At 38.7% G+C, this 13,295-nt stretch overlaps 1 protein-coding gene across 10 annotated transcripts in view; it reads left to right on the top strand.

Annotated features, from left to right (window-relative positions):
* The window catches only part of JADE3 (jade family PHD finger 3), a 72,932-nt gene that overhangs the window by 33,143 nt on the left and 26,494 nt on the right, over positions 1-13,295 (top strand). For all 10 annotated transcript variants that reach the window (XM_038141657.1, XM_038141154.1, XM_038140984.1 and 7 more), the window contains 2 exons: positions 2,817-2,876; positions 4,025-4,107. In XM_038141657.1, coding sequence (XP_037997585.1) covers positions 2,828-2,876; positions 4,025-4,107 — 132 coding nt within the window. In that variant the 5' untranslated portion in view covers positions 2,817-2,827. The remainder of the gene's footprint in view (positions 1-2,816; positions 2,877-4,024; positions 4,108-13,295) is intronic.

The following is a 13,295-nucleotide window of genomic DNA, read 5'->3' as shown; positions in this document are numbered from 1 at the left end:
CACACCTGTAGTTTGTTGTAACTGTGGATTTTAATACACTGTTGATGTAGTTAATATTGCTGAAAAAATCAGGCAAGAATCCAGTACTATTACTATTCAGGGCTTTTTGCCCTCAGTGACTATTTTTCTGTTTCTCTCTGCTATCATGGAGGCGTAAATCTCTTCCCTGAGCTGCTACAAACCCAGTTCTCAAATAACAGCTTGTTGCTTTTGTTTAGTGTGTGTTTGTTTGTTTTTCTACTCTCATGGAGTTTTTGGCAGAGGTGAGCTTTCTCTGCTAAAGGTTTTGTTACACTTGCCATTTCTGTGTAAGCTGTCTTTGAAGCCTTGGCATCTCCACTCTTCTTTCCTAACTGCCCAGGCAGAAGTCCAGGCTTCCTGGGTGTTCTGTCCTGTAGCTGTCTCTCTCAGCCTCATGTTTGACCCTACTTTAATTGAATGCCCATGTTATACTTTGCAGATAGCTGTCCTTAGTACAGAGTGAAAAGGTTTTATTGCTGCATGTTTATATAGGCTCTAAGAGACGGGAATCGCCTGCCATAAGCTTTCAACACCTTTTAACAATTGCTCAGAAATTCACCTGAGCATAAAACCAAAGCAAGTAGCGAGCACTTCCATTTCTTGCTAAGAAATGGAAGTGCTTGCTACTTGCTAAGAAATGGAAGTGGGGAATCCTGCTCAGCTCACCGAAACACTTCTTTTTGTTGTTTCCCATAATGTACCTGATGGTCTTTAAGGCAGGAAATGAAACCTGCCAGCAGATAAGTTGTCATGGGCAGAACCTGTGTTTTTTAGGGAGACTTGCATGCTCCAGGGGGCTGGGTTTGGCCTGGAGTGGAAGCTCTCAGATGTGGAGTAAGTTTTGTTGGCTCTTGATTGAAATCCATGCCTTTACATTTTGCAAGTTGGCAATATGAAAATAGTCTTCTAGACCTGCCTTCAGTACCCTGCAGCAAACTTCAAGTCTGGTGCTCCCAAAACATGTAAAAGGACAAGTCCTTCTGACCCAAATGCCTGCTACATGTCAAACAGCTTTTATCCAAGAGCTTCATGGAAGTTTCTTCATCTGTACATGCTACAATGGTACCTTACATTGCTTGCTGGAAGTGTTTTGACTATTTAATTTTTGATGTTGCTCTTTTCTTGGACACTGGTCTTCACATATAGCATGGCTACCTTGTCTCCCCTGTGTTGCCTGAGCTGTGAGAAGGTGAATCAATGTGAAATTATTTGTTATGTAATGGAATCTTTTACCTTGCTTAAGTGATGATGCAAATGACCTTTGTCCTGTGTCTTTCTGTCTTCCCCCCAGGTTAAATACCTGACTCAGAAATTCTGTATCTGCTTTCTTGATAACTGGAAGCATCGCTTCCTTTGTCAGCTTTCAGGAGTGTGGACAATGTCTTTTTGTACAACAGGTTGAAAGGATTGATTTAAACTTCGAGTGATCACTGCATTTAGATTCAGTAAACTCACACTCTTAAATCCAAAGACTGCTGAAATTTTCCACTAAATTAAACACTTGTGCTGCAAACAATTCAATTTCAATCTCTTCAAAGCCTTTGGGCAGGCTTCTCTTATCTGGAGATCTTGTTTATCCCGTGGTATTTGGATAATCTCAAGACCCATTGTACAGTAACTAATGTGGAGTGCTTATCAAATGGGATATTTAGCTGTGTTGCTTTTTTTAATGGCATGTGGTTATGTTTAAGCAGTGAAGCTGTTTACACTTCAGGTGTAGCCAAGCTGGCACTTAGAGTACTGCAGACATTTCAGGTTTAGCTATCTGTAACCTACTTGAGCATGTCTTCTGCTTAAAAAGAAGCAAATTAAAAAAATAGAGTTCTTGTATATTTCTGCAGAATTACTTTTTACTACTTTTCTTTATTGATTTTCTCATTGAATCCATTACAAACATGGGGATGTTGTTGATTTACTTCTATGAATTGTAAACTGTTATTGAACCTTAGTTAACAAACATGACATTGAATGTTATAGAGTGGCACGACTAATAAGACTATATAATGGATTTTTCTTGGCACTTGTTTAGAATATATAGCTGATAACTGTTTTGATTTTTCTTTTATTAAGCAGAGGTGCAGAAAATTCTTCTTCCTCTCTGTAGCATTACATGTTCAAAAATGAATTTCAAAAAGTTCAAAACCTTTTTTTAATGCAACTGGTCCAGTGCCTCAGTGATACTCTTGATCACTTCTTAAACTTCTGAAAACCGCATTGCTTGTGAAGTAAAGGTTATCAGACGACTTAAATGGCATCAGTCACTGCTTCCTATGATTGTTGCTATTTAAAATTTGCCTTTTGCTTTTCATGGATGCCTTAAGGTTTCTTTGTGTTTTGTTTGTTTGTTTAGGTTTTTTTTTAAGGTGTGTTATATTTCTAAATCCTTGCCTTGCTGTGCATCCACCTTATTTCCTGGCCTCCACCCCTCTCTCAGCTAGCTGCTGCCGCCATGGCAACTCTTCCTCCAGCTGAACAGATGGGACATTGAGTGGAGCAGTGCACCGCTCATGCCCTGCCGGGAATCAGCTGGCGGGTTGCACTTCTTTCTGCAAAATTCAAGGCAGGCTCTGCCCAGCAGAGGCATGCTGGTTTTCAGGGTGCTCAGTTTCACAAATAGTACTGTGATCTAATAGTTGCTTGCAGAAATAAAACATAGTGACTGAACTGGGATTGTTTCTATGCCCAAGACCTCTTCAGAGGAGCTTTCCCTTTAGTTTGAAGAACTTGGCATCAGCCAGCAGCCAGTGATTTTCTGGTAGAACGGTTGCCATCAACTTGTTTTTTTTTCTCTTTAGGATGCGTCAGGATGAAACGCCACAGGCATCTAAGCACCAGTGACAGTTCAGACAATGAGAGTAAGTAGTACCTGCTAGTTTTTCTTAGGTCTATCACCCCCTTGTGGTTTCCCTCTGTGGTTTGAGGGCAAACTGTTTAACCTCTTAAAATTAAAAAAAAAAATGTTTCTTGATTGGTTTCTTTTTGCATTTGTGGTCTTCGGTGTTCTGAATCATGTTATGGGAGGAAAGTAAGGCAAAGGATCTTATAAGGGGAGTTTTGAGTATACGTAGAATTTCAAGAGGAACTTATGTATCTTTCTCATTCATAGTTGGTAAGAAGAACTCTATAAATCAAGAAAAATTTTACCACCCAGGGCTCTATTCTGTGATTATTTTTTTAAAAATCCTGTCGTCTCGTGGTATGCAGAGCTTCATTCAACATTAAAATTGTTGGGGGTAGCAAGCTACTTGAGCATTAATGTGTTAGAATTATAATCAGTATATTGATTGTTATGTTGTCTCATATTGGTTCTTGATCTACTCCACTTGTGTCTGTTCAACAATTTAGTAAAGTTACACTTTAAGTGTTCCTTGGCAGACATCTACCTGAATATCTTCCCATTTTATCTGCAAGAAACCCAGAACAGAGCAACTCTGTGTGACAGAGTCTTGTTTGTTTCTTATAAACCTGTGCCTATCTAGTAGCTCTTTATATAATAATGATTCATGGTCATATTCACTGCAAGTCATTGATGTATCCTCTGCTGAAGTAACATTTTGCCAGAAACATCTCAGATATCACACTGTGAGTTTTTTGAATCTCTTGTTAGCACATTTTAGTATCATTGCTTTTTTTTTCAGAGGTTTTTTTTTGTTTGTTTTTGAGCATTTTCAAGCTCTGTTTTACTCTTCCTTCCACTTTATTTGAAGGGAACTAAGTGAAAGAAAGCAGTCTGTCTGCTTGTTTCTGTTTACTCATGCTTGTATTGGGCAGAGCAGAGTGTACCCATAAACTTCGTGTGCTGTGGTTTTATAAAGAACAAGTGGAACAGGAAGAGCTGAAATTAAGCCTACAGACTGCCTAACAGGTTTTTTTGCCCACATCTTGTCAAAAATTATAATTCAAGAGATTGGAGTGTCTTGTGTTTCACTGGAAAATTAAATGAATTGAACCGAGCTATAATGATCCTTTTTTATTTCTTCTTTTTTTTTTTTTTTTTAAACAGGTCCTTCCACTTCCTTTTCTTCTTGTTCGAAATACAGGAGCAAGTCAAAAACACCAGCAAATGAACAAAAGAAGCCTGCTGAGGTAAGAACTAGGTTGGTCACTGGTAGTTTTCTTTCATGCAGTTTTCATGTTTCTAAGCCTTGAAGAAGTGAGCTATGAATCTAGTGCTGGTGAGTCCTTTTGTCACCTGTCAAATCCTCTGTGAACCCTCATTTTCCTCACTGTGTGAGTGTTGTAGGAACTCTAATGGACCAAAATGACTTACAGCATTTGCAGATGGTAACATGTAGTTTGTTCTTTCCCTGGAATATTAATATAATTTTGAAATTGGGAAAAGCTGGTATGGTCTTATGATTTGAGTGCATAGTGTAAAAAACGTGGTTCATATGTATGTGTTTGGGAAGGATACTGTCTTTCTGCTTCAGGATGAAACAGCAGGACATTTAAGTGAGTAGGATATACAGTGTTTGCTACTTTGTTACTCTTGGCTTTTTATTGTCAATGTAGCTTTTTTGTTTACTCTGCCATCTCCACTTGTTAGAACCTCAACACTTACTATCACTGGGCCTGTACTGACCTATTTAATAAATTGACATTTATGCACAATCTGGTGCCCAAAGCCATCCTGTCAACCATGCCGTTGGTAGCCCCTCTAAGTGGAAGATTTTTTGGCTGCCTTCTCCAGATTTTATGCTTGCTTTCTTAAGGTCTGAAATCAGATACTAACTGCAAATTTGAGAAATATTGCTTGTAGCTCATTCCCCTTACTTGTTATCACATTGCCTCTGAATGAGTCCTTCAGAATTTTAATATGACTGCTGAAAAAAGACTGACAAACCCCACTTTATTTCTATAGAATTTAAGGTTATTTACTATACCAGCAGCTTTTCACCTGAGTAGTTACTGCTGTGCAAGGTTGTGTGAAATATGTAGATTGTGCTCCTATAGCTTAAGCTATTCAGCAAGCATGCTTTGTGCTTCTTTTCTAAATGCTGCTAACTAGGTGGGTTTGGTGTGGTAAGAACAAGATCAGTGATACACACTGTGTCATTTCTTTGGAAGTTTAATTTTTATTGCAAGTCAATTCAAGAAAACTCAATTCTAAAAGAAAATGCAAAAAAGTTTTAAAAAAATAAATTTGGCTAGAACGAGCTAGCTACATAGTGTTTTATTTGCAGCCACCAAAAAGGTTAAGAAAAACCCACTAAGCTTTTTGCCTTTAAGATGTTGTTATGAGGATTATGGTTCTGTAAGAATTTAAATCTTAAAGCAGCTTGTGGCTGCTGAGGTCTTGTAAATGTTGCTCATGTGTGCCTAAGCAGTAGCTTTGTTACCAGTCAAGCTGTGCAAATGGGAGCTGAAGCACATATATCGCCAGGCTTGTTGCTGTTTCAGATACATGTCGGTGCTAGTCCCTTACCAATCCCTTCTTTCTGCCCAGCCATCCAATTTTCTTCTTGTATCTCTTCATCTTAGGGATTGCCCTATTACAGCCTTCTTTGAGTTTGCTCCATTTTTCTCTATGTGCATATGTACATTACATTAAATAATTATCAAGATGTGGTCCAGCTATGTAGCATGCAAGTTTTCTGTTTACATACCTTCTAGGAATTAAAATGAGCAATTTTTTCAGTTCCTCCTTTTCAGATCATCTTTGCTGCCTTTTACCAGTTCTGAGGCAAAATCTTGATTCCTTTAATGCTTGAAATATGAAACTTTGAAGAACAAAATTGGAAATATACACTTGAAATTTAAGAAGTCTATTTCATAATGTAATCCTTCTGGTAATACTGGAATCTCTTTGTCATATTTGACTTCAGATTCTCCTGTGGGTAAAAAAAAAAGAGGAAAAAAAAAAAAAGGAAAGAAATACCAAACTTTAGAACATATCCACTTTGGAAAGAGCGTCCTAAATACCATATTTAAAAGATCCCTGAAATGAATTAAGTTCTCCTGGATAGGGAGTGGAAGGGAAGGTGACAGTAGTACTGAACATAAGACTTTTGGCTATTGTTTATGTTTTGCTTTTGTTCCACTAAAAGCAAGCACTCCCTCCAACCCCTTGAAAAGCATATGCTGGGAAGTGTAGTATACGAAATGCTTTTGTCAGCAGAGCATTGAAATTGGTTATTTATGCATCAAATGGTGACAGGGGAGCAAAGCAAATACTGAAAAGGGTCCCCACTACACATCTAATATCTATTAGATAGAAATTTAAATTTTCAGGCTGACAGCATCTCTTTAGCAAGGCTTCTCTGTAACAAGTTGGCATTGCTCTCCTTTCATTCACCTCTGCTTGCCAGGCAGCAGGCTGCTTCTTGAGTTAGTGATGCAGAAAATCTAGAAGGTCAAAGCTATAAATAGTTGTTTGGGAATATTTTTGTTCATGGTCTTCATACATTAAAATTTTTTTTCATGCCAGCAAGCCTTGGTTTTTCAAATAAATTGCATGTGAATACATACGCTTTCTTCCCCTTCCTCTACCATCACCAGCCCAACCTGATTACCTGGGTTCTCTCCAAACAAAAGCTTGAGTTTGGTGCTGCAATAAGCAAGTAGTGAGTATACGTTCAGTTCAGGACTTATCTAAATATGCTGTGTCCTCTGAGGTTGCCTGTAAATAGTGATGAGTGGCTGCATCTGAGGACTGCTTGAATTCCTTTCCAGGTGCCTTAGAATCCGGGTTTGGGAATGGCCTCAGTGGAGCGAGGTCATCTGGTGTTAATGCCAGGCCAAGAGGTGTGTGTTGCAGTGCCAATATCAAAGCCCATTTCCAGAGCTTGTATCAATCCAGAAGGGATCGATTGATCTTGCTGGGTTAAACCTGGTTTCAACTTACTCCTTGTCTCTTCCTTGGAGAAGAAGGTGAGAACAAGGGAAGCCTGTAATGATGCTTCTTCAGACCATGTTGCTTCTGTAGGTAATGTCAAAAGCAGGGCTGTGTCTCTTTCTCGCTGCTCACCTTCTGGGTTACAGTCTATCACAAACTACTGAAATGGTGACTTAAAAATTCTGTTATCCAATTAGCTTTAGCATTTACTGTGAATAAATAAACTGTGTTGAGGTTAGAGGCACACCAGTAATTCAAAGTCGTAGCTGGTTTGGAGACTTTTATGATGATGTTGGCCACATACCATTTGTGGTGTTGCCCCTCAGTGGATTTAAATGTAGACAGGAGAGACTCACAGCCTTCTGCAGTAGGCTGTGTGGGAGCAGCAGGGTAGGAGACATTTGGATGTCTGGCTCAGCATGAAGCCTGTACTTGGCAGTTTCCTGTCTCCATGAAAGCTGAGGCAGAAAATGATGGCAGAGTAGTGGGAATAATTTTTGCAGGGAAAATGCATTAGCTGGACTGGCCTGTATGACTGACCATGTCTTTTCCTTTATGCTTGTGGGGTCACGAAAGAGCCTAAGAGACCTTTATGACACTCACATTGATGTATATCTTTTTTCAATCCCGTCTCCTCCTTGAAAGTGCGAAGAAGTTAAGTTAGTGTTGTGCTTTTTTTTAAACCCTTTCCACATAACATGGTAATATTTTACTTCCCTTTGCAAATAGGGTTTCGAATCTCACAGCAGGAGTAATTTTTAATCCCTCATTGCTGATTGTGACAGCTGTATTATCATGTGAAATGCAGCTTATCTTCCAAAAGTAAATGGTCTGCATTTGTTACTTGGGTACGTGAAACTCTTTTTAGTGGCATTTAACTGCCACATAAATCGTGGGTCTTGATCCTGAGAAGCAGCCTGTAAGACTACACTCTTGGCAGCAAATGGACTCTTTTTGCAGTTTTAAAGTGCTTTATTTTGTTCTGTGACTGAATGGGCGACGTGGTTAGACTATATTGCTTTGCATGCACCATGTGTAATGAGAGCCTGCCACTTTATGTGCATGCTTACCTTAAAAAATTCTGAATTATCTGGGACGTTTACAGGCTTATCAAGACCTCTGGCAAGCATGTGTTATCCATGAGCTACTTTTTAGCCTGCTTGGGTTAGTTGATTTAAAAAAAAATATGAAAGGCTGGAGATGCAAACTCATCAGTTACTTCTATGATTTTTTTTCCTTTATATACTGTACAGAGATACTGTCTCAGGCTATTTGAACTCTTTAGGAACAGGTGACCCAAATGCAGAAAGGTGTGGAAGAACTTGCTTGGGAAAAGGCTGAGGTATTTTACCTTTGAAGTGAATGAGCAGGCATAACAGTGAAGTGTGAATGGGTTGGAAACAGCAGAGCTGGAGTGCTGCAGTCCTGCCTGTCCTTGTGATGGAAGAACTGGACAGAAAAGGCAGATGTGAGCATTGAAAAATGAGGCCAAAACTTAGAAAATCTGTAGCAATTAAAAGGATATCCTTTTCTTGCAATTGGGCTGGGAAGCTCATCTGCTACAGGAAGTGGTTGAGACTGAGAATTAAACAAGATTAAAAAAGGAATTGGACAGATGATAACAAGTACAGATTTTTAAAAATATCTATATAAATTAATACCACTTTAAAAATTGATTGTTAGGATTAACCCCAAAATCCAAAGCTTATGTCTGATTAGCAACCAGAAGGAAACTTGACGTGTTCTTGCACATTCTTCTGGCTCATGAGATACTGTCAGAGACATTATGTTAGGTAGTGCTGATTTATTATCCAGTTTCCTGGCTTTCCCATACATGTTTGTAAAAGGAGGCTAGGAAGAATCATGGCTACTTAAATGAAAAGTACAATATTTAATTTACCTAAATCCTGGATAATTCATTAAGATAGTTTTAGGGAGTAAGGGGTTTTAACATGAGGATTTACTGGCTTGCTTGTCCGAATTGTGTGGATGTTTGAGAACTACCAATTTAATTCTACACATATTCCTGACAATCACAGCATTTTTAACATTTTAAGTTTCTCAGTCTAGTTGGTATATGTGCCTGGAACTGTAGCTTCATTTCCATTTGAAATTTATGTTGCCTCTTATTTACTTTGCTGCCAAAAATCGCTCAACCAACCAAAACTCAAAGCAAACCTGCCTTAACTTTCTACACTTCTCTATAAGGTAAGTTTCTTAGTTCAGAAACTTCTTGCCCAGGTTGCAATATATTAACAAGAAAAAATTCTACCTTTCCAGAATAAGCTCACCAAGTTCTGTTTTTGGCGCTTCATCCTCTGGGATGGGCAGTCTTTTGCACATGCTGTCAAACATCCATACAAAGATAAAGTATGCTCAGATACTATGTGGTTTGTATTACACTTGTAATAAGTCATATTATAATTTACATTTTGTTTTATTATTTATGAGGTGACTTTAGGTGTAAACCTGCTGCTTCATAAGTTTCCTGAGGGCCTGTGCTTGAGAGCTATAATAGTAGAGTAAGCCTTAATGCTTGGGAGTGCTTATGGGAATAAAAGTTACTAGATACTTTCAAAGGAGAATAAAGAAAGATTATTTTGCCCTCAACACGATTGAAAAACTCTTGTGTAATTTACATTTCACACAAACTCAAGTGTTTGACAATAGAATTTCAAATGTGGCCTTCGAGATGGGTTGGGAGGGACACCAATAATCTAGGAAAATGCTAGCTGTTGTCTGGTTAGAGAGGATGCTGGCCCTCATTCCATGCTCTTTGTGGTAAAAGATCTAATATACTTTTGCAGGGAAGACAGGACCTAGTAGTTCTCTCCTGCTTTTAAAAAAATCATAGCTCTGTGTATTTGAGCAGTGTGTCTCCTGACTTCCCAGGTGATGGGTGAGAACTGAAAAGCCTGAGTTGCTGAGTTCTGCTGGGTGCAGGGGAAGCCTGAAGCAATTACATGCAATCCAGCATAATGGATTTATGTTACCATTTGATGGTAACAAGAGTAGTTGACCCATAATGTACTTAGGCCTTGGAGGTGTGGTTCCCAGTCATGGCCTAGATGCCTGTGACAAGTGACTTACCGGTGTTGGGAGTTCGTAAGCAGTTGATCAAAGTACTTGAAAGCACGGAGAGTGCCACAAGAAGAAATATTGGCTTACATTTAATTTTTAAGAGATGACACGATCCATTTATTTTTCCTCACACATGTATTTGGGCAAGACATGGTGGATGAGCAGTGGCGTCAGTCAGCTTCGGTCGTAGCTTAGAGAGGGGTATTGGAAAAGGTATTTCACTCATCCTTTTCTTAATGTGGTTTTCAGTTTGCCGTGGTCATGAACAGAAGGTGCCTGGCAGTCTGTGCAGATCTGATATTTGAATTGTTCATCAAAGATGGGGTTTGTAGAAGGCCATTTTATTGTCAAGACCATTCTCTGTTTTCAATGCTAGTATTTTACTGTTATTCTCTATAGCATAACTTGTATTCTCCCTGATATCTTTAGTGGATAAGGATACTTCATGCAAAATTGTATTCTTTTTTTCAGAACCTGATTTATTCAGAGTAAACACAGCAGGGTCCAGTGAGGAAGATTATATAGTGCATTTCCATAGTCCACAAGGACTTTGGGTTCGAATCATAGATGGCTTTTGGTGAAGCATTTTGAAATAAATTCTGAGAAGTTAATTTTTCTTGGACATACTGTTCTAACATAATTTCCAAATAGGACTCAGAAGTCTAAAAAACAAATATAATGCGCAAACTATATCTTTGATATCATTGTTTCTTGGTGTATTAGTGCTTTGGGGGAGCATAGCATCCATATTTCTCAATACTTTTTGTAGAATTCAGCTTTTAAAGGCTTTATAGATGGCAATGTGTCTGGGAGGTTCTCATTTCCTCAGCAAAAGCAGGCAGACTTCTACTGCAGAGCAAGCCACTAATACTGATCTGTCAAGGTTCCAGCGAGGGTAAAGCTAATTTCTTCTCAATAGCTGTTGTGGTGCTGTGTTTTGGATTTGGAATTAATGTGGCATTGATAACATAGTGATGCTTTGGTTATTTGGTTCGTGTTTATCCCAAGTCAAGGACTTTTCTTTTTTTACGTGTCTCATGCTCTGTCAGGGAGGAGGTATGCAATAAAAAATGAACAGACCACAAAACCAAAAAGACTGGGAGGGAGCATAACTGGGACAGGTGACCCAAACTGACCAAAGGGGTATTCTACACCTTAGGATTGTTATATAAACTGGGGGAGTTACCCAGAAGGGGAGCTGATCTGGGTTTGGGAAGCGGAGTCTGGCACTGGTCAGTGGGTGGTGAGTAACTGTATTGTGCATCACTTGTTTGAGTTTTTCCTTTTTATTATCATTAGTGTTACTATTATTTACCATTATTATTGTATTTTACTTTATTTTCAATTATTAAACTGTTCTGATATCAACATACAAGTTTTACTTTGAGTCTATTCCCCATTCCACCGGATTTGGGGGGGAAGACAGGGGAAGGGTTGAGCAAGCTGCTGAGTAGTGTTTGATTTCTAGCTGAGCTTAAAACCACAATATAACTAAAGAACAAGGTCTTTTGTTCCAGATTTAAGCCCTAGTTCTAAAGCATGAAATATGTAATAGAAGTTCTCAATGAAATGGTAACGATTGGATTATGAGACAATGATGACATAAGCATACACTTGATGTAATTTACTCCAAGTGCTACACTGTTTGTGGTTGAAGCTAAAAATTCCTGGCAGCAAAATGAAATTTTAAGTACAGACCAAGCAGTCTTGCGTGGTAAGGCTAAAACTTGTTTGTAATTTCACACTCCCTTTGCTAAAACTTATTTTTAATAAATCCCACTGTCACACAGTAACTACTGTGGAATGCTCTGAGTAGTGGGGAGTTTCCCACTTCTGTGTGGCTCTGGGAGCTGCACTTGGTCATAGCTTAGCTCTGCAAGGCTTTCTTCTGTTGTGTGCTAAAGACACTTGGCACCAGCTGAGTCTGGTTGTGAGGAGTGATGTTTCTGGATGAGCCTTGGCATGCTCATTTTTCACCTATTTTCAATATATATGATATTAGAGGTGATGTTAAAATTAAGTTGCGGGGTTGTGCTTTATGTAAGGTAAGAAGTAGAACTACTTTGGGGTGATTGAAAGGTGACCACTGAGCTTCATGGGCTAACTGGAAATGCAGGTGGTTCTTGCCAGGAGGAGAGAGTGTGGGCTGTGGAGCAGACTAGCTGTTGTTCTCTGGACGCAGTTCGTAAAGGAGCAGCATTTATTTGTTTTTCAAATAAATGTTGGAAAGAAACAGCCATGAGGAGAGGCTGGCTATCTAAATCCTGAAGGTGTGTGTGCTGCTCTTTGTGTAGATGGCTTAGTTCATAGCCTTGAGGCTGACTGCTGAAGTAGAATTTACTTGATTTGTCAGAAAACTCTTTTGGTCCCCTGAGTGTTTTGGTTTACTTCCACAATGAAAGAAATACAGATTGAGTATTCTCATAGGTTGCCCTCTGAGTTGAAAGATCCTGCTTGCCACACGTGAAGAAATGAAGAATGACTAGAGCTAAAGATTGTAATGATTTCAAGTGTCTGCAAGAAATCCTCAATTGCACTGTGAATCACAAGTATGAACAGGCATTTCTTAATAAGTCTGAGCTGAGTTTTGGAGTCCCTTAAGGTTTCAACAGTTATCTTTTTATTGATTAAATCTTTGACCTTCAGTGGTACCTATACTATAAACTGTAGAAATCTGAAGCAGAAAACTTAATGTTGTGGCATGGTGATGGTGTGGTCAGTACTTACAACAGTCAAAAGAAACTCAGGAGAAGTTCATGCTCCAGGGGGTTTGTGCTCTGAAAATAGAGATACAGTTTGCATACATAATGGATGATCAGAAGATTTTCTGCTAAGCAATGTAGTTAGAATACTGATGCCTTTAATAGCATTTTTCATCTAGTGGTTAAGAAATAGTGGCTTTGATAGGAAATATTTCACTTTTATATTCTGTCAGGGGCTTAAAAGGTAGTTTGTAAAGCACTTAGATAAGATTTGAGAAATATATTTTCTGGTAATTAAAGCAGTCATTGCAGTTCCCCTGTATCATACTTTTCACTTCCAGTGTTCTTTGGAATTGTACCCTGCTAGTAATAGTAATAATTCTGGCTCTGTACCTGTAATGCAGAAAACTAAAATACCTTTTAAGTGGCATAAATAATTTTACATTTTGTTTTGGTGTGTACATATAGTGCTTGAAAAAAAAAAAAAGGATGCTTGCAGTTTTAATGTTTTAACTCTTGACATTCAGATTTTAATATGGGCCTGTTATGTACCTGAGCAGTTTTATACAGAAGGCAGCAGTGAACAATCTGTTCTGAACCAAGGCAGGTAACACATTAATAGCAAATACACAACCCTTGAGTCTGTGGGTTTGAGT

Source organism: Motacilla alba, chromosome 1, assembly GCF_015832195.1.
Source record: "Motacilla alba alba isolate MOTALB_02 chromosome 1, Motacilla_alba_V1.0_pri, whole genome shotgun sequence".
In the NCBI taxonomy this organism is placed as follows: Eukaryota; Metazoa; Chordata; class Aves; order Passeriformes; family Motacillidae; genus Motacilla; species Motacilla alba.
This window is presented reverse-complemented; position numbering and strand designations above follow the sequence as displayed.